This window comes from Passer domesticus, chromosome 2 (genome assembly GCF_036417665.1).
Source record: "Passer domesticus isolate bPasDom1 chromosome 2, bPasDom1.hap1, whole genome shotgun sequence".
Lineage (NCBI taxonomy): Eukaryota > Metazoa > Chordata > Aves > Passeriformes > Passeridae > Passer > Passer domesticus.
Window position 1 is genome coordinate 24,171,740 of NC_087475.1, and position 20,436 is coordinate 24,192,175.

Sequence of the window (20,436 nt, forward strand, 5' to 3'; positions counted from 1 at the left end):
AAGACAGTGATTAAATGGCAGACAAAATTTGGCATTCAATAGTTCGTTTGCAGTCTGATACATATCACTTAGTTAATCTCTGATATTAAACAGAATAATGTCTGTTGTGCTTGTGGCTATCAGACTAATATGTGTCACAGTAGGAAATGTTTCTTCTAATTGTAAATAAAAGTGAATGCATCTGATGATTTTTGAGGGCATCTGTTGAAGTCAGGGCCAATCCTTCTGGGATTCAGAAAGCAGCCCCTGGGGTCACAGAGCTCACATGACCTAGTTTATTCTTCATTAAAACAGATGGTATCTATCTGAGCAAGGCAAACTTGGTTTTAAGAAAGAGCTGGGGATTAAAAGGATGGGAAGCTGAAACAGCTGTGTCTAATTAATGGGGACAAATAAAAAGGCAATCTAAGTGTTAAATTAGCCATCTCCATAAACAGCAAAATAGTCACTACATGACTACTCACTAAATTGTTTTAGCTGATCAAAAGTTGCAGGATTGGTTTACCTAGCATCAAAAGTATAAGAAATTGCATCAGAAATGTTCCCACATTCTTTATTCTTTTATGACAGGCTTCAAAGAGAGCAGAATGGAAACTGGCTATGGTGTTTTTGAATGGTATTAGGGAATCCAGCTTGTTTTTTAAGACTGAAAATACCCTACTTGTATATATTTTATACACAGGCCAAGTTGGTCCTCTGCAGATTCTGGCTTCATGTCTTTGTGTTTAACCTGAGAAGGTTACCTAATGGAGAAGATTGCAGGCATTCCTTCAAGCTCTGCAACCACATAGAATTTGCAATGGGACCCAAGAATTTTATTGTTTCTGTTGTAAACAGATTATACTGGATTAGTGGTTAGCATTTTGCATATTTTATTCTGTTTGCCCATTTAGTCCTGAAAATCCTGAATGCAGGCACTCTTCTTGTTGCTGTTGTTACTGATGGCCAGAGACCTTTGCTTACATATGCCTTAGCAGGGAGAAAGGGCCTGTGCAAATAAAATACAACTCTGCCTTCAGACTTGGAAAGAACAACTGTTTTCTTGAGGTGTGATTTTATCATAGAGGTGCTTTGTTTTACACTGAAACTCTGATAACATGTACTAAATTAAACAGGTAGGGGTATGTAGGGAGTGTATGAAGCCATTGCTCTTCCTTCAGCAGGATAGTACTTGATAGATCCCAGGCCTAATCCAGAATGGTACGATGTCCCTCGAGCTCTCATGGTTTGAGCCAAATATGAAATAAACATAAGTGGGACTAAAGTGAGATTTTTAATTGCAGTAGTTTATTTATGCAAATTTTATCTGGTTATTTGAAGACTGGCTAAGCATAAAAAAAACCCAACAACAATAAAAAGGCATAGCAGTTAGTCCCATGGAAGAGTGGTGGGTGTGTAGGTACTGCCGGCTAATGCAGGCCTAATGGATTTTCTGAGAAGACTTGATGGGGAGAAAATGCGTATTTTGAGAGGAGATGTGTGAAAACAAGTGTTAGATGGCTTCTCAGTCTGTATTGTCTTGATTTTCATAGTTGCTTGCAAGTGTACTAAAGATGTTTGAAAATAGACTGCCTGGGATCAGTTCAGCAATAAAACTGGTTAGGGAGGTTCTCTGTTCTCGCCTGTCTGTGTGGTCGTCTGGTTTTCCCAGAGGCTTTGTAGATTAGAGCCTTGCCACTATTCTGGAATAGCCTGCCAGGTTTTGCTGTTCCTGGCAGAAATGTTTTTAGGGAGGAAGTGTTTCCAAAGTTAGAACTATTGCTAAATAAGTTTCTGACAATTTCTTCTTTGAAATTAGGTGGAACTTGTGATTTCTATTATTATTGCTGGTATTTCTGACAAGTGGTTTTTAAAGATAAACTAATAGCATAAGGAAAAGTAGAGCATTCTAAAATAAAAATTTCTTAAACAAGTAGAACAAGTTCTGAAACATGTAATCACTAGACATCTAGGAACAATTATATATGTGTTCACTTTTGACTTTCCTGTTGGATATGTCTATGGAAGCACTTCATTTGTACAAGTATCAAAATGCATGCAAAACCACATTTGCTTATGGAGTTAGTATTGTTAATTTCCCTGAGTCCACAAAAATGAAAGATGGTTTCTAGTTCTTGTGTGCCGTATGACTATCATTATTCTTCACAGTATTTTTACTCAGAATTTAAATTTCAGCTCCTAATTCAGAAATAACAGAGGTAATTTTTTTGTCTGTGCATGCAGTGTAAATGTAAATAATCAGTATTTAAAGTAGCTTTGACAGATGTCTCTGCTTGGAAGCTTTTGGACCTTTTTTTGGTGTTTGTTGGGTTTTTTTATGTTGTTTTTTGGGGGGGGGGGGGGTTTACTGCAGAAGCCTATCCCTGAGCAAATAAAGTTGTTTGCAGGTATAGTCATGTAATGTAACTACATTGTTAAAGGATTTCATAGCATGATAAATTTTCCAGGGTAACCTGATGGTTTACTTTGCTATAACAGCAGGCTTTTTCTGAGACCTGTGTATAGTTTTCATGGTTAAAGAACTGTAACTCAGGACAGGTGGGAATGTAAAACTTCTTTGATGGAATCTTTAGTGCTTGTACAATGGTAATCCTTGATGTGTTTGTGCAGTGAGAACTTTTATCTTGAAAACTGGCTTTGAAATTTGTATTGGTAGTGGAGCTGCAAATTCCATAAAACTGGATTGCTGAAGTTAGTAGTTTTTGGTGTTTTTTAGTAAATACTGTGTCTTAAACAACATTTTAAGTGATTGGAAAGAAAAACTGGTAAATAACATAAACATTTTTAGCTGAGAATGCATATACAGAAAACAAATACTTCAAACATTAATTGAAGCTACCAGAGGCAAAAATTCCCTTGTTTTTTTCCTCATCTCCCCCATAATGCAATTTTAGAAGTTCATTTGTTGGTTTCTTACTTCTACCTATCTCTCAAAAAAGTATTTCCCTTCCCCATACCTGTTGCACATCTTAGGAAATTGTATTTACTATAAATTGGTCATAACTGATCAACACAATCTGAAATCAAGTAACAAACCAGTTAATAATACTGTTGCAGGTCTGTGTGCTGCCTTTTCTAGGGTATGTGCAAAGAAGAGGGTGGAAGTGAGCTGAAATATAAGCTTTTGACTTTTCTGGAGAGAGTGACCTTTCACAAGTTAGGTGCTTGGTTTCAATGCCAGGTGTCCTTTACAGTGGTACATCTTTCTGTCTGAGAATGGGATTAAAAATATCAGGTGCATTGTTGTAATGTAACCTGCGTGTCATTGTTTAATGAGCAGAAAAACAATAAACAATCACCTCATGAGCTGAAATTTGTGTTGGTCTTCAAATGTGTAAAACTGTGCTGCACAACAAATGGCAGTCTGGCTAAATGTGGCAGTTTTAACTTCGGTTTCAAACTGAAAGACATACTCAGTTCAGTCATATATGATTGTCTTGAGTGCAATGCACTTAAAAAGAACTTTAATGCCTGTTGAATAGAGAAATGCCTACTGCTTTTTAAAAGTCAATACATTTTAATTTTCCTTCATTATTTTTAGAGTGAGTTCGAAAAGGAGTTCATTAACTGTAAAAAAAAAGGGTCCCAGATAGCTGCTGTTTCCAAGTGATATAACACTGAGCTCTATAAGCAGATTTTAAAAATGTATTAATTTTTAGAAGGATCAGCAAATACTATGTATTTTTTTCCATCACTTCCTTATCCTACTGAATCACTTTGCCTCTCTGTGCACATTTAAGTTATAATCTCACCTGAAAAACTGGAGTTCCTGAAGGTTTTAATTTAGCAAATTATCTTTGTTCTTTTTCCCTTATGCTGAGTTGATGTTTCTTCTCCAACTTTTCAGGCACAGGTACCTTTGGACGTGTTCATCTGGTGAAGGAAAAAATGGGCAAGCGTTACTTTGCACTGAAAGTAATGAGCATTCCTGACGTCATTCGGCTGAAGCAAGAGCAACATGTGCACAATGAAAAGTCTGTCTTGAAAGAAGTCAACCACCCTTTTTTGATCAGATTGTAAGTTTTTATTTTTTTAATTAATTTCTCTCATGCAGAAATTGCAGTTAAAGTACTCCAGAGTCTCATTGCAAGTTCTTACATACTTAACCAACATTGAGCGCTTAATTTCTCATATGAAATCTGGATGAAAATAGACTTTGGAATGAAGTATGTATTTTAGAAGAATCAATAATTTAAAATAAAGAGGCATTATTTAAACATTCAAACACTAATTTATTATAAAGTGTTTTCTTTATCTTCACACTGCAGAAGAGACATTTCCTGAAGTGACAGGAAAACGCTAATGACAAATTGTTAGGATTGGCTCATGAAAATGACTTCTAGAATGATTCTTGATGTTACAATTGTGATGAAAATATTTCTACATGTATGTGCTGTAGATATTGGTAAATAGCTAAAGATATTTTTGGACTTAACCAGCTAGTTTTTAAAAACTTAAGTGAACTTTTGTGGACTTTAGTTTTAAAAAGTTTAAATAACTGCACTACTTGGACTTGGTATTCCTGTATTTGAGGTTGTTAAGTGATGGAACCTATTGAGAAGCATTATTTAAACACAGTTCATGAAGAATATTTCTTTTTTTAATGGAATTGAGGTAACTAATGATCCCAGTGGTCCCATTGTTAAAGAAAGTATCATACTTTTCTGTTCACAGCCACACAGTGCTTCTTGTGTATCTGAGTCTGTATCTATTAATGGCATAACTAAACCTGTGGTAATTGCAGGTTAATTTGCATTTATCTTTTCTTATGCATGGATATACGGCCATCTATTAACTAAGATTTGTTTCCATTTACCTGCCTTAATCAGTTTTACATAAAATTAGACAAAATCAGCATTAGTTAATCTAGCTGCAGGGAGTGCAGCTTCCTGCCAGGGTTAGGCAAGTATCAGAGGAAAAAGAAGAAGGGAACAGAATGGAAGTCATTCAGAAGATGGAATGAGCCCTGCAGGATGAGGCTTTTCCCCTGCTGTGATGTTGGCTTTTTCCAGCATCATGATGTTATTAGTTTCCAGCTAGTGTTCAGAAATCCTGTGTGTGGCATAACATCAGCAAGACAAGTTCTAGAATATGTAGAGGTTGAGATTCATGGAATAAAGCAAGATGGAGAAGCTGAGTACATCTGGTTAGACTGGTTGAAGTATGGATGGAATAGGGGGAACCAGATTTTGTATATGTATCTATGTACGTCTGGAAATTCTTTAAAAGAAAGCCCTGCCAAAAACAACAGGCAAACTCCCAAACAAACCCCATCCCAGTAGGTCTGTGTGTCAGGGACAGCAGGAGTAGAGAGATTTGAGTGACATGTCAGAGACAGGGAGGATTCATGTTCATGCAGAAGTAATCAAAAATCCAAACGGGAGTTTTCCTGGATTTCATTCACACCTTATTTACAAAATATCAAATTTTTCAGGTTGCCAAAGGACACAATTCAAATAGCTCTCTTTGTATGCATGCAAAGCCAACAATTTTCATGTCTTCTAGAGCTCTGCTTTTTCTGTTGAAATGTCCAATGGGATGTTGCATCAGCTATGCTCATGTAATTGTCCATGTGATGCCTTTTTCCCTTGTCAGAGGAGACTCCAAGCAACATAGCTGAAGTGAAGTAGTTAAAATTTAGGTCACAAGGATGTTTATGTGCTTTAGGTTAAACAAGCCTTTGCAGATGATAATTGCTAGATTGTATGGCAAATAACACTTTCTGCAGCTGTTTGTATGACTAAAAGGTTTTTTCAGCCACCTCCTGCCCAGTAGATGTGTGGGTTTTTTCTGTTTATTGTTTTACTGTAAGTGTTAACAAAACCAGGGAAAAATCATATAGTTCAGCTTTAAAGTGTGTTGTCTACACGGTCTGGTTTTTATGTTTTTAGTTAGCTTCACCATCTTTAACACAGATAGTATTCTCCTTTGGTTGCAAAACAGGGAATAGGTGTCAGGGCAGCATAATATTTCAGGATTTTATGATGAAAAATTATAAAGTATTGCTGCACATAATTGTTTTCTGATGTTTGGAAATTCCATATGTTTTCATATATGTGAAGAATGGAGGTTTTTTTTCCCTTTTCCTGTTGCTTTTGAGAAGTACCTATTCTAAATATAGGGAGGTACAATTTTTCTGTAGGCAGTGGAGTTATTCATCTGTGTATTTTATTTAAACAATTTTTTTCTAAACGCCTTTAAGGTGCTTTTGCAACAACTGATCACTGGAGATTCCTAGGCAGTGTTTGCTGACAATTGAGTGATGTGTCATACTCACTGTGGTGCAGCTCTTCATAGTGAGATGTAATGTTGACATGTTTTTGAAAAGAGGAAGAATTAATAAAAATCAACTATGTCTTGTAGTTGTATAAGCTAAAATGGGTTGTTTGTCTGTAGAAAGTCACAATGGCATCTAAAGTTTATGTGGTGAGCTGAATTGTAGAGTTAATGACACCACGTTATTCTGACCACAGCTTCTGTGATTTTTTTCTCTTCTTTTTGTATTATGTTACCATTTAAAGCAGTCTGACTTGCAAGTACAGAAGTTCTTAATTTTGCTCTTTTTCATGTATACTAAATAATGTATCCATTTTTTAGTGCATAGACAAACCTTTAAGAGTCAATTTTTAAAGAAATTAATTCCAGTAAAAATCCTGTGCTTAATAATATAGATGCTCCATTTTTTCTCCTGTGTTGTCAGATTTTGGTCTTCCTCTGCCATATGTATTTGGTTTGCTTTGTTTCACGCACTTCTGCTCTTCTTTCATTGTTTATTGTAGGTATAGCTTTGCCTAATTACCTAAAATACATTTTCAGAGTGTTTTTGTGTAGTCTGTGAACATGATCAATAGCCAATTAATGATGTCGATGACTATGATAGAGAAGAAGTTCCATAAAAGCAGAAGACAAGCTTGGACTCTGCTTTCTCCATCATTGAGGGAATCAAAGAGCTGTAGCTGATGTCTGTTACTTGGTCTTATTTCCTTGGTTGCATCAGTGCCACTGTCAAAAATAAAATCTTCTGGAGTAAAAATTACTCGTGTCTTGGGGAGCTCAGTTTCTGCTTATCTTTCTCAAGGCTCTATGCCTTGAGGTAACCATGAGGTACCTGTGATACTGCAGAAGCACTGACTAGAAGCTGAAGTAGCTTCTGTTCTTGTATCACTGTATCAATAATGTAGGTGAGAATACAGTGCTCTCTATCTTTTATAATGGAATTAGGGTTAGTTCTTTGTTTTAAATGGTAGTGTTCTTAAATTGTTCAACAATATTTGTTTTCTTCTTGACTGTTGAGATACATATAGGGGTGTGGTGAGTTGTTTAATGTAGATAGAATTCAATACAACATAATTTAGGAGAATGTGGAAGAGAAGATTCCAGTATTCTGTAATGAAGCATTTTAAAGCTATGTTTTGTATGTGACAGTTAAATTAAAGGTGGTAGTCTGAAGAATGGAAGGTACCAATCCATAGATGAATTCTGAGGTACAGAAATGAATCTTGTTTTGCTATCATTTTTGCTTTTCTATTGCTTTTGTGAAAGATGCCATAGAAGAGCAAGCATTGTCAGCTGGTGCTTTAGTTGGGATTGTGTATCTTCAGGGAAGAAGGCATAGGAGAGCAGAAGGATAACTCTCTGATGTCAAGTTGTAAGGATATTGTCATGAAAGTCTTTACAAAAGCAGATTCTGTTTACCCTCATCACTTTGGTAATGCTTGATAATGTAAAATGTAAAGTGTGTAAAAAAAATGTCTGGTCATTATGTCAGGGTCAGTTATTTGGTGCTTAGAAGAGACCTGTTTGGCATGATGAAACAGAATCTGTCAATTAGTTTTTTCTTGGCCTGTGCTGTACTTATCCTCAACTATATGGTTTTATATTGTAGGTTAAGGTGGTTACTTGAATGTCTTACATAATCCTGCTGGATTTTTGGGGATTTTAATATTTGCAGACAAGGAATCAGAAATTGGTTATGTACACGGTTGGGGTGGCAGAGGCCTTTTACAGACATTGACTTGTAAAGCAAATCAAAGACATAATTTCTTTATCCAGTAAAACAATACTTTTGTTACAGATTTTGGACCAACCACGATGAACGTTTTTTATATATGTTAATGGAGTATGTGCCAGGAGGGGAACTTTTTAGTTACCTGCGCAACATGGGGCGTTTCAACAACAGCACAGGACTGTTTTACTCAACGGAAATTATTTGTGCAATAGAATACCTGCACTCCAAAGAAATAGTTTACAGAGACTTAAAACCTGAAAATATATTACTAGACAAAGAAGGACATATCAAGCTTACTGACTTCGGATTTGCAAAAAAACTGGTGGACAGGTAAGTTGGGTTTTGTTCTGGTAATTACATTTTGCATGCTAAAAAATTAGAAAAAATGTTTGATTTCAGGTGCTCAGCATTTGATTTAATACTCCAAGTGGTTCACACATACCAAATCCCTTAATCTGAAGGAAATTACAATCTTAAAATGGCTGTATGGAAAGCAGTATTACCCCTTAGGTATAACCAGGAGCAATATCACACATGAGCTATGACAGAAAAAATATTTTTACATGGCTGGTTTTATATATTTAAGTTTTCAGCAGTCATGTTGTAAAAAGAGAGTTCAGGGAAATAATATGAAGAAATACTTAGATACATAAATTAATCCTACATACATACTATGTTTTATAACTCATGTTTCCTTCTAGTTTCCTTTTAGAGATTTCTGAATTTGATTTTAAAACTGGATACAGTGTTTTCACTAGCCTGTGGTGAAAATGAAACTGCGAAAATCTAGACAAAAAGCATAAGGCCAGCTTCAGCAGAACTGATTATTTAAATCTAGCTTCTGTATTACTGTCAGCATTAGTTACATATGTAAGTTTTGGTAATGCAGCAGCTCCCCCCACCATGATTTCTTTCTCTCTGTTTGGACTACTCTTCCAAGACCATAATCCATGTTTTTAAGAGTAAGCAAGAGCATTGGGATTCAAGAAAAGGGAAGTAAAAACCAGCCTGTTATCAGAAGAGGGGTGTGGCAAGGCTTGATGTTATGCCTTTGAGTCATCTCTTCAGGGAGATTGTATTTGATGGTTCTGATTGAGGCAGCACAGTGCTGAGTTAGGTGTTACATATGTGCTCACCCTCTTCAGTCATCAACCTGTTTGATGCTGCTTTAGCAACAAATAGGTCTGTGTATGAGAAGATTTCTGCAAAGTCAGTTTGGAAGGAGAACATGTGAGTGGAGGGTCCGTAGTGACAGAGTCCCCAGGCAGGTGCAAAGGAGAGCTGCTTTATTGCAAAACCCAGGCCTTTTTGAGCAGTTAGCCCATTATCAGCTACATACTTTTAAATCACAACAAACATAATTAACCACCATACACTACGATGTGAACACGCCATGGTTATGTAACTTGTTTTCTACCCCTAATTCAGCTGAGTCTCTTTCCCACAGTCCTTTTCTAGTTAACCAAAGTAACAGGCCTGAGCCATGATTTTTCAACGCCTTTCTTTTGTAAGATTTTACTTATAGGTAACAAGAGTGGATCTGAGGAAGCTGCTGAATGCATCCCTTAGGAAGTAAAAGTCAGATGAAACCAATGAAATCACAAAATGGAATCAAATGTTTTATTCACCTTTAAAGTCTGAAAATTTGTTTTAAAACCATAGAATTTTATTACGAGTATATGAATTCTGTTTCCACTGAGCAAGCAAAAAGGCCTACAAATGCTGGCTTTTCATTTTAATACTTTGTTTTTAAAGCAAAAAGATTTCTTGCAGGAAGAGCTAACATGCTTCCATGTAAGAAAGTAGCACAATCTCTTTATAAGACATTTTCTTACAAGTACTTATGACTTGCTCTTTATATGTAAATACTGCCACTTAGTGGAAATTCTCATTTTGTGTTTCTGTGGGTTTAAGGAACAAGAGAAGTAACCTTTCATTAAATAAGGTGATAGTTCATATCAGTGTATATTTTTCAACATGGTAGATGAATCTCTAAGAGCAAATCAGTTCAAATATATTTTAGGATATCAAGCTTTCTTATCATTACTGGTTTTAATTAGGTTTGTGTTTTCCATATTGCTTGGGGGGCAGTGGAGTTGATCAGTTTGTGTTGAATCATAGAAGGTTATAGTACTTTTATATTCATAGCTGATTTTCCTTCAAATGTACAGCAGGTAACATAAATGCAGAACATAACATTGAAATTAGCAAAAACATTATCAATTAGAGCACAAGTGGCAAAGGTTGCACAGGTTGCACCTATGCAAATCTGGTTTAGTTTTTTGTGTTACTAGTTTGTTGGGGTTTTTTTGTTTTTTGAAACTACATAGTATTCTCCCCACTAGCTGAAGTCACCTTCACAATGTTGGTTTTTTTCACTGTAAAAATACATGGTTATCAGCCCTTTATTCACTAGTGCACTCCAACAGGTGCTTTTGTTTATGGCATAGCCTATTTGATCAAAAATATAGGCGGTATTGTCATTTTTATGCATAGCAAATGTCTGTACATATGTATCTTATGTGTATGGGTGTCAGTGAGTGTATAGATGTGAACATATGCAGCATACATGAATGGCAAAAAGAAGACATGAAGGATTTATGTTCTTCAAACATTGTGAGGTAACCTGCTCTCAGGATCAGCAGAGACATTCCTAAAAAGAAGACAAAATACATAAATGAAAACATGGTCTGCAGAAGACTTTGGATATGATCCCACGTTCCATATACATAACACTTCACATGAATTATTCTGTAGCTGCCTAATAGAGGTTTTTCTGTAGACATTTTCCTTTCTTCCCACTGCCATTTGTGAAGGGATGAAATATCCACCATGTCCCTCTATAGTTAAGCTGCTCTTCAGAAAGAGTGTCTGGCTCGTAGCTCATGTTCTCACTGTGGAAAGCAGCCTGCACCTGTACCTTCTTATTAGTACAATTTCTGGAGGGCTTGACTCTTAATGTTTTCTTTTTGAAACAGTGGAAAGAGAGGAGGTTTTCTTTGCTCCTTCTATTCCTTGTTGGTATGTCCTTCTGTTTATCCTTTTTCCTCCCTTTTCTCTCATAGTGTACGTTTAAAAATTCTAAATTTTTCTCCAAAACAGTGTGTCTTTGCCTCAGCTGCTGTTTATTTCTTCTCTTTTCCACCCTGATGTTGCTTAACTGAAGACTTAATAACCTTTTCAGTTTCTTGTAAGTACATTCATATAAAATAGATGGGCCACTATTTCTGAAAAAGGGCAATGTCAGGAAGAAATTTGGGGACAGGTTTTTATAAATTACTTTTACCTGAAGGCTATAAAAAGGATTTCCTTTGAACTTCACAACTGTTACATTTGTAGAGCTTTCTCTTTTTGAAATGCATATGCTACTTTTTCAGTCTAGTATTTTTATTGAAATTTTTTTTCTGTTCTGATTTCCTTTTTTTATGTGGGTTTTGGTTGGGTTTTTTTGGTTTTTTTTTTGTTTGGGTATTTGGGGTTTTTGGGGATTTTTTGGGGTGTTGGCGTTTAATTCCCATGTTCCTTCAGAGAAGTACAAAACTAACCTGCATGGAGTTTTATGGGTTTTTTTAATGGAGATATTTCACTCAGAAAGTTATAAACATTTTAGTTAAAATTAAGACTTGAGTGATCTTTTTTTTTTTTCCCCAGAATGTTATTCACTGTTAATTTTAGTTTATTCAGGTAACGTTCCTAAAAAATAAATTTACCTGTGAGTCTTTCTAGAAACTTGAGAAGTGATTAATCTTAAACCTATTGGGGGTAGTTCTGCATTGTTGCATAGGCTGGATGTGCCTCATGGCTGTTCCACACAGTGGACTGGAGAGAGAAAGACTATGTAAGACACAGTAAGTCTGGTTTGCAAAGTGTACCCCTTGTCACTGTAGAAGCAAGGAAGAATGTCTTGTCAACAAATTTTTGTCAGCTGGATGCAAAGGAATCTTTGTTAAATATAATTATGGAGAAACTGCCAGAATACCAAAACAAAAATTGTAATCTGTCTCATATGCAAAATGTTTGTCAGGTACACAGAGATGGATGCTGAAACACGTTAACATTGAGACTGAACTTCTTCACACAGTCCTCTTCAAAAGTTTCACAAAACTATTTTGTAGCTTACCTCTTTAACCAGAGTAGATTCTATATTTCGTGTTTTAAATTTACATATTCAAGCTTATCAATTAGCACTTTCTTGTATTTCAGCTTTTATCTTGAAATCTCAGAAGAGTGAATATTTTGTAGCAGTTCGAAGGGAACAGTCTATTCTTTACCTTTTTTCATTGTAATTTATCTTCAAAAAAAGTTGTCTGGAATTTCAGATAAATATGCAGTAGCCATAATATAGTAATGATAAAAAATAATTTAAAATATTACCTTTTGTATAATCTACTTGATGTGTTTTCCAAAATACTACATAGTCTGTTTCATGACCAACAAAAGAGGAAACATAAGTCATGATCTTACAGCACAAATGCACATCTTAAAAAAGAGCATGAGCTTCTTCCAAGTTTGTGTAGTTCATAAACATACGTTTCTTGATTGAAATTAAGGAAGTAGTTAATGTGGTGGTAATAAATTTTATTTTCTAATGCAGCTAGGAAACTTCAAGTTACATTGGCAAGTTATATTCACAATTCTCTTACTTGAATAAAAACATGGTAAAACATGGTAAAGCTGTTTCATTTGCATAGCTGCCCAAAATCAGTATGATTAAGTCACACAATGGATACAGCTTTTTAAATTTGAGAGAGGGAGAAGTACGTAATTTTAAAAGATGACAGAGCTTTGCTGTTGTTCTTAATTCCGTAGTCCTGATCTAGGTAACTGCTAGATGGCAGTAGTGTACAGCAGCACTGTATGTAAAAATTCAGTATGCTTGATTTGGAAAACAAGAGTTTATATTTTTTAGATAAATTAAATTATAAAAATTAAAAATGTATTCTTTACACTTAGAAATGTAGTTTCAAGAGCCTTGAAGCACACTGGATGCAAAGTGTGTCTAACACATCTGACAGTTTAGCTGGAGTAATTTGGCCTTTGCCATAGCAAACTGAAGCTTAAAGAAATTCAAGTTATAATTCTTCATCTAAAGCCTTAACTGACTGTACAGCTTCCCTTCATTTATCTTATTTATGAGTCAAGGCTAAAACTTATAAAAAGCCAACCAACCGGAAAAAAAAATCCCAAAAGCTCTTACTAAATATTGCAAGGAGTCATAGAATGTGCTGAGTTGGAAGGGACCCATTAGAATCCTCAAATCCAACTCCTGGCCGGGCCCAGGACATCCCCAGGAGTCACACCATGTGCCTGAGAGCATTTTCCAAGCACTTTTTGAACTTTCTCAGGTTTAGTGCTGTGATCACTTCCTGGGGAGCCTGTTCTAGAGCTCAGCCACCCTCTGGATGAAGAACCTTTTCCTGGTATCCAACCTAAACCTCCCCTGACTCAGCTTCATGATGTTTCTTTGCATCCTCTCACTGATCACAAGAGTGAAGAGATCAGTGCCTCTCCCTCTGCTTCCCTTTGTGGGGATGTTGAAGATCACAGAGAGGTCTCCCCTCAGTCTCCTCCAGTCTGAATAGACCAAGTGCCCTCAGCCCCTCCTCATGAGGCTTCTTCTCCAGACCTTTCACCATCTTCCTTGTAGCTTAATGTCTTTTTTACATTGCAGGGCTCAAAGTGAGGCCATGTCAGCGCAGAGTAGGGTGAAACAATCATTTTCCCTGCATTCTCTAAAAAAAAAGAAGTTGAATTAGTATTAGTTCTAAAGGTGATTGCTGTTCATCTTAATGTATTTGTTCAGGAGTGTGTTACCGTTTTGATTGGAGAAAGTTCTTCCTCTCACAAACACTCAGGTTTTTTTGGTGCAAGTTAGAAATCATGTGCAGTGATTATATTCCTTGTCATATTTTAATAGAGCTCCTTTTGCAATGTGATACAGTTTTCTTTCTTATTCTGTGCTCGGGTTTCAATTTCTCTTGAATTGGTGAGCACATTTTCAAAGTTTCATCTTCTGACTTGCTGCTGGGAAAGGCTAATTTATTCAAAATGAGAGCACCTTATTTTCTCAAGTGTACATTTAAACCTAAGTCAAGGGAGTGAAGCCAGGCAAATTCTACATGGGCATTTTTACAAAGAAAATTTCTTCCAGAAATGTAAACTTATTTCAGAATATTCTTCTTTTAAAATGTAATTTGGTCTTTGTAAACATAACTGCTTAGCTTGGGTTTGTTTCATGTCTTTGTAGAACTTGAGCGTCATTTATTTAGCAATGTTTACAGTTTTATTCTGACGTTACCATAGAAAGCTATGACTAAAAATTACTTTAAAATATATCACAAAAAGTATTGCCTGCTTATCTCACACTTGCTTAACTACACCTTGTAAATATTTTAAATAACTAAGAATGCAAAATGTTTCCCTTTTAATGAATATTGTGGATGTGATGGCAAGTTAGATTTCAATACTATTTGAAAAACTTTACTTAAATTGCAAAACCAGTGTTCATGTATGTGATATTATTTACTGAGTTAAACTACTACTGCTTTATAAATTCCCTCCTTCCCTTTTTTCCCTAAATGAAACTTTGTTTTCCTGGAAAAGGCCATTTCGCTTGTCTTCTGCTGGGCCTGTCAGAAGTAGTCCATGAACTCCCAGGGTCTGCAGCTTAGAGAGTGAAAATCACTGTTAATAATTCAAAACAATGTATAGTCTAATGGGTAGAGTACCACAGCTCCAGCTGGGAAACTGTGCACAGATGTTTTCTGAGATAGGTGGTTTCTTATTTTGCATGTATCTCTGTTCCAGGAGAATTGGAGAACATCATCAAAGTAGTCTGTTTAGATCTTGTAGAGAGCTTTCTTATTTCTGTTTCTTTGTACAGTAAATACATAGATATATGTTGGTTAGTTCTTATGTGTATGTTTGTTTTTTCCTATTATTGTTATTTCAGTTCCACTTTGATCTGCATTTGTTGTTTGTTTTGTGGGTTTGTTTCCTTCTTTTACAACCAGAACGTGGACTCTCTGTGGCACTCCTGAGTACCTTGCACCAGAAGTTATACAAAGTAAAGGCCATGGAAGAGCTGTGGATTGGTGGGCCCTGGGAATTCTTATATTTGAGATGTTGTCAGGGTAAGTGATAATTACTGTATCACAGCAATATTATGTAATACAGAATTATTTGCTAGTTGTGTTTACAATATTTGGATTGCTAAATTTATTTCTGATTTACTTGTTTAATTTCTGCCTTTGAAGAAAGGATTTGGGAAGCTTTACAAAACAACATATTACAGTTGTTATGAGAATGTTTTAGGTTTTGAGTTTGTTGGTTTTGTTTCTTCTTTTGGGTTTGGTTTTTTTGTTTGGGTTTCTTTTTTTTTTTTTTTAAGGTTTTTTTTAACAGCTTCTCTTTTCACTATGTGTTTTGGAAATTCGAGTTTTGCTGAAATTTAGATTTTTATTCACAATGTCCTTTATATTTGGAAGGTAAAGAACAGGACTACTTCTGTAATTTCCAGCATAGGAAATCCTAAATACGGTGGGAGCTTTAGTCTGTAAAAATGTGCAGTGGCAAGTAGGAAGACTTTTATTAATACAATTTGTATTACAACTGAGCACTGGTTTTCTTTAAACCAGAGGAAGAACAGTGAAAAGCTTTATAGGTCTCTTTGAAATCAGTTTCCTGAAATGCTGCTTTTGCTGTTTTGGAAGTTTTTTTATAAAGCAGTATTTTCAGAAGATACCCATTCAAACTGAAGAAATTGTTTCTGGCATTAATATAATTAACTGTTCGTTACTTATTAGTATTAGTTAAATAAAAGTAATTGTCTCAATTTGCTCTGATTTCAAAAAATAAGTATTTTTTCAGTAAAATCAATAACTGATTTTAGGTAGAATGTGAAACTGTGCTTGTATGCTACACAAGGCATCTGCATGGTTTTCCTTTTACTTTTTTTTGTCTTGGCTGTGTTTGAGGGTACTTGAAAAAAGGTTTGGATTTTTCAAAGCAATTGGCTTTCCTGTAGTGGGTGCTATAGGACAAATGCAGATGAAAGCTAGGTTTTCATAGCTTCTGAAGAGACATAGTATATTTCATCAGTTTGATTTCATAGTTCTGCCTTCTGCATAGTTTCATACCTTATGCCTGGAACCTGGTTCAGTGTGCTCTGCACCTTCTTGGTCCCCAGGTGCATCAGGTGTCCTCTGTGGCCTTTCCTAATAAATCTGCAGCCTTGTAGAATCATCAGAACAAAGTGTCCTAGCTTGGATTTAGTCATCCTTTTCTCTGTGCATTTCTGTCATTTCAAAGTGACACTCTTCCTCTGTTTGGACAAGCATGTAAGTTTGCCTGAGCAAGCAGCTCCCCTGATGGATGGGTGGTCACTTCAGAGCTCTAATCCATTGCTGTACTGCTGTGAAGTTCACTCAATAGTAACACAGCTACCCACTGCTTGCTTTCATAATGTCCTGAGGGCTTGCTTATACATTGACTTTGAATCTCATGGCAGTTTGTAGATAGAAAAGCAATAAAAATATTTGCTGGCTGACCCAAGCAGGCTTGGCTGATACGGTCTAATATGAAGTTGTTATTTATGTAGGCTGATTTGTACAGAGACCAGGCTTCACCCTTTTTTCCATTGCTTCCTGTAAGATGAGCAGCTCAAGTTGTTCAAAAGAGTCCTTCTCAGAGAGAAAAAAGGTATTCCCAGCAAGCTTGTTGCCACTAATCTTAGTCCTAGACAGCAGGAAGACTGTAGATAAAAGCGTCTGGGCTGTAATATCAACGCAGGTGCTGTGATTTACCTTTCTACCATGGGTTTTAGTGGGACCACTCTCTGTTAGGTCTGTGTGATCCCAGTGTAAGTGGATACTGGACCTTTTTTTATTTGCATGCCTTACAGAGGTGTTGGTAGGATTCTCTCCACTAGACCACTAATAGAAACATTGTTTACAAGGTTAACATACTGACTACAGGTGGCAATCGAGCAAGATATTTGGACTCATTGAGACCTCAAGGCTGAAGTATGACTTCTGTATATTCTACTGAAATATGACTGGTATATGTTGTTCATAAACAAAGGGAGCAGCTGCTGTTTCTGTGTAGGGTCTTCTGCATCATGACGCTGTCTGGCTCAAGGGATGAGATCTGGATTTCAGAGTGGGGGGATGGGAAGGTGGTGGCTTAATATGAACACTTTGGCTTTTAGAGACTTTTAACCAATAGAGATAGCTTAGGCTGTCCTGAAAATCAAGAGAGGTTTTATATAGGCTGATTGACAGAGCAGCTGTCTGCTGTGTGTGATTTTCTAAGGTTTTTTTACTACAGTACTTGTATAGACATGCTCTTCATAATGATTGAATGCTACTTTGGATAGGGACTGCATCCATCAATAAAAAGTTAAACACAGCAGCATTCAGTAATTTTTCAAAGCTGGAATAGGGACTCCATACAAGCTTGGTTTTTGGGGTGTTTGCATTTTGAGGCTTGTTTTCTGGGGTTTTTTTTTTTTTGTTTGATTTGAGCTTTTTTAAGATGGGGGGATACTACTTTCTTAGGATTTTGTTTTAAGGGGATTAAAGAAGGGCGTGGGATTATGGCTTGTATGTGTTTCCTTTAGATGGTAAGGTTGTCACAATGAATGTATGCTTTTAGCATTTTATAAGCTTTTTGCTGTTCTTGGCAATAGTTTTTGAAGCACTTTTCCTCACCAACTCAAGGTCTAGCTAGATATTTACTATCAAGACTTTTATCAGAGAAGCAGTCCTAGTTTACTTTATCAATTGAAATTCAAAGAAGATTTAAGAAATCTGAAAATATTTTGAAGATGAATAAAACCTGACTTCAAGACTAAGTTATTGTCTGCAAGTAAATTAATGTAAGACATTTGATAGTTACTTCCTGATGTTAGTCTCTCTGAAGCCCAAAAGCAATTGAAAAGAATTGGTAGGTGTGTGTGTAAGGAAATGGCCTCTCTAAAAACAAACAAACAAACCCACGCCTTCCTGTTCCACAGTGTCTTATTACCCTAACTCAATCTCTGGAGGCCTATTGAATTCTAATTCTGCACAAGCTAGGTTTAAGGCAAGGTCCTGTTTAGGCTTGACATACCGAGATACAGAAAGGGCAAGGAACCAGGGAGAAGCAAGGGTAAGAAGAAAACGGATGAATAACACCAAGTTCATTGAGTTAATCTAAACAAGCTAAACAAACTGTCAATACAAAAGCATCTATTTATTTTGAGTAAATGAGTTCTGTTACAATGTAACTCAAAGGAAAATATACTTGTTACTTAACATTATATAAGTTAGGTTGTAATTGTACTGTTATCAGATATGCAGCTAACATGAATTTTATGTATTGATATGGGATTTGTGGGTTTTTTTTTTGCTTCGGTTGTCATATGTGATGTGCCGGTCTGGCATTTTAGGTAGGTTAATTGTTCCTGTCTGCAATTTCATATTCTCAGACCTGGGTGTTTACCCTTGAGGTTTTACAACTTCTGTTCTTTAGATTGTTTTGGGAAAAAAAAATCTTTTGGGGAAAAAAAAAAGTCCCTGCCATTGTTATGCTTCAGTTAGCAAAAGGAATGGTTTGCAGCTGTTCTCCCGTTTACAGAGATGATATTTTTTGTAGCTTCTTTTCAGTTGGTGAAAAGGCAGCTGTTTGTATTTGTGTTGTGGTGTGAAGAAAGTCTGAAACTCAAGGGGATTTTTGTTGATTTATTAGGTAGCTTACAGCACAATACTTGTGTTGTTTTATCTAAAATCTGTGCTGTGTTGAAGATTGACTTTTACAAAAAGCGTCAAAATCAAGTTACTTGGTTTGTTCATGAGAAAACTACAATCTTTCAAAGCTGTTGTCATTTTGCATAGAGTTCAAATGTACTTTAATTGCTATAAAATTACTATATAGCCAACTGTGATTTAAATTTTTCACAAGAACTGTAGACATAGTAATTTTGGATTTTCAAAGTAGGAAAACAAATTAAAACAATGCAATGTAAATATGAAGAAAATTATATGTTCTTCTAGTCTTCTTGATTTCACACCTCAATACTGTATAGTAATTGGCTTCCTGCAGCTGGTAGCTTTGTAATACACAGTTTAAAAATATCATTCTAATTGCTTTATGTATTTATAATAGGTAATAAATAGAAAATTTGGTTTCTCAACTTGCTGTGTAGAATGTGAATGGTATTTATGTTGCTCGACTAAAAAAAGAAACTTTGTATGATAGTCTTCCTTGCATGGGAAAAAACTTGTGCATGTTAAATAGCAATCATGTTTTCCTTGTTCTTTAGTGTCAGGGCAGGAATTTTTAATAGCACAATAATTATTCCTGAGGTTCTTCCACTTTTCAGTTAGCTGGGAAGTAATTTTTCATAAAGAAAGTACTCTGACTTTCTGAACACCAACAAAAAATGTCCTTTAGTCTTTCCCTAACCAGATAGTTTAGTCATGCTTTTCAGTGCTTTGAATTAGTGTTTTTGGTTTTTTTTTACCATAAGCCTAAGACACCTTTACCTAATTATTCTAATGGAATTTGATTATTAGCATGGCTGATATTTACAGTATTTCAAAGGGAATGCTAATCCACTTGATCATCAGCTGAATAATGAGGAAATTAATACTTCTGAAAACATAATGGAAATAATGTATATTACTTGTTAAAGAATAAGCTATTTTGACTACCATAAAATAAAAAAAGAGCCTGAAGTGAAGAAACATTGTTTTCATCCTTGTTTTTGTGTTATCAGTGATTTCCAGAGCCACAAGCACCATATTTGTGTATGTACACAGTTAAGCTGAAAAAGTAATTATGTTAGGGAGATGTGAAAATATTTTAATTAACCTGTAATAGTGGTTGGATGTTTCTAATATGGTCAACACTCAAACTGTAGGTTTTTTTAATTCTGTGGGGATTTTGAGGCAGAAGCATAATAAGAGGGTTGTTTTGGTCATGTTATTTAGGACAAAGCAGGACTGAGATTACTGAATGAGTTGCTCCATTCCCTTACAGGATTTCCTGTGGTGACTTTTAAGAGGATGATGCTCAGAAAGCTGCCAGTGCTTGGGCTCAGCTGCCTGTACTGGCTGTGCTGATGCACCTCTTGCAGCAGTCAGAGATGTACTGTGCTAGTAAAGGAAGCACAGCAGAAAACTTCCAATTCTTACTGTAGCTATACAACAAGAAGTAGTTTCTCTGTTAGCTCATAACTTCATGAAAAACTTCATAGAAAACATAAATGTAGAATTTTAATTGCATGTTAGTTTACTATTCATCATAGAGAAGATTGTGCAATGAAAACTTTATCTGTCCCACACAGGCTGCTGCACTTGGAGAGTTGTGAGCAGTCTGACTGTTTCAAAAACCTTATCTAGCAGAACATAGTTGAATTCAAGATGCACAACAAATAACTGAACTGG

General features: G+C 35.8%; 1 protein-coding gene across 2 annotated transcripts in view; it reads left to right on the forward strand.

Annotated features, from left to right (window-relative positions):
* The window catches only part of PRKX (protein kinase cAMP-dependent X-linked catalytic subunit), a 54,963-nt gene that overhangs the window by 21,200 nt on the left and 13,327 nt on the right, over positions 1-20,436 (forward strand). For both annotated transcript variants that reach the window (XM_064407766.1, XM_064407765.1), the window contains exons 2-4: positions 3,848-4,016; positions 8,075-8,338; positions 15,022-15,141. In XM_064407766.1, the coding sequence (XP_064263836.1) occupies positions 3,848-4,016; positions 8,075-8,338; positions 15,022-15,141 (553 nt within the window). The remainder of the gene's footprint in view (positions 1-3,847; positions 4,017-8,074; positions 8,339-15,021; positions 15,142-20,436) is intronic.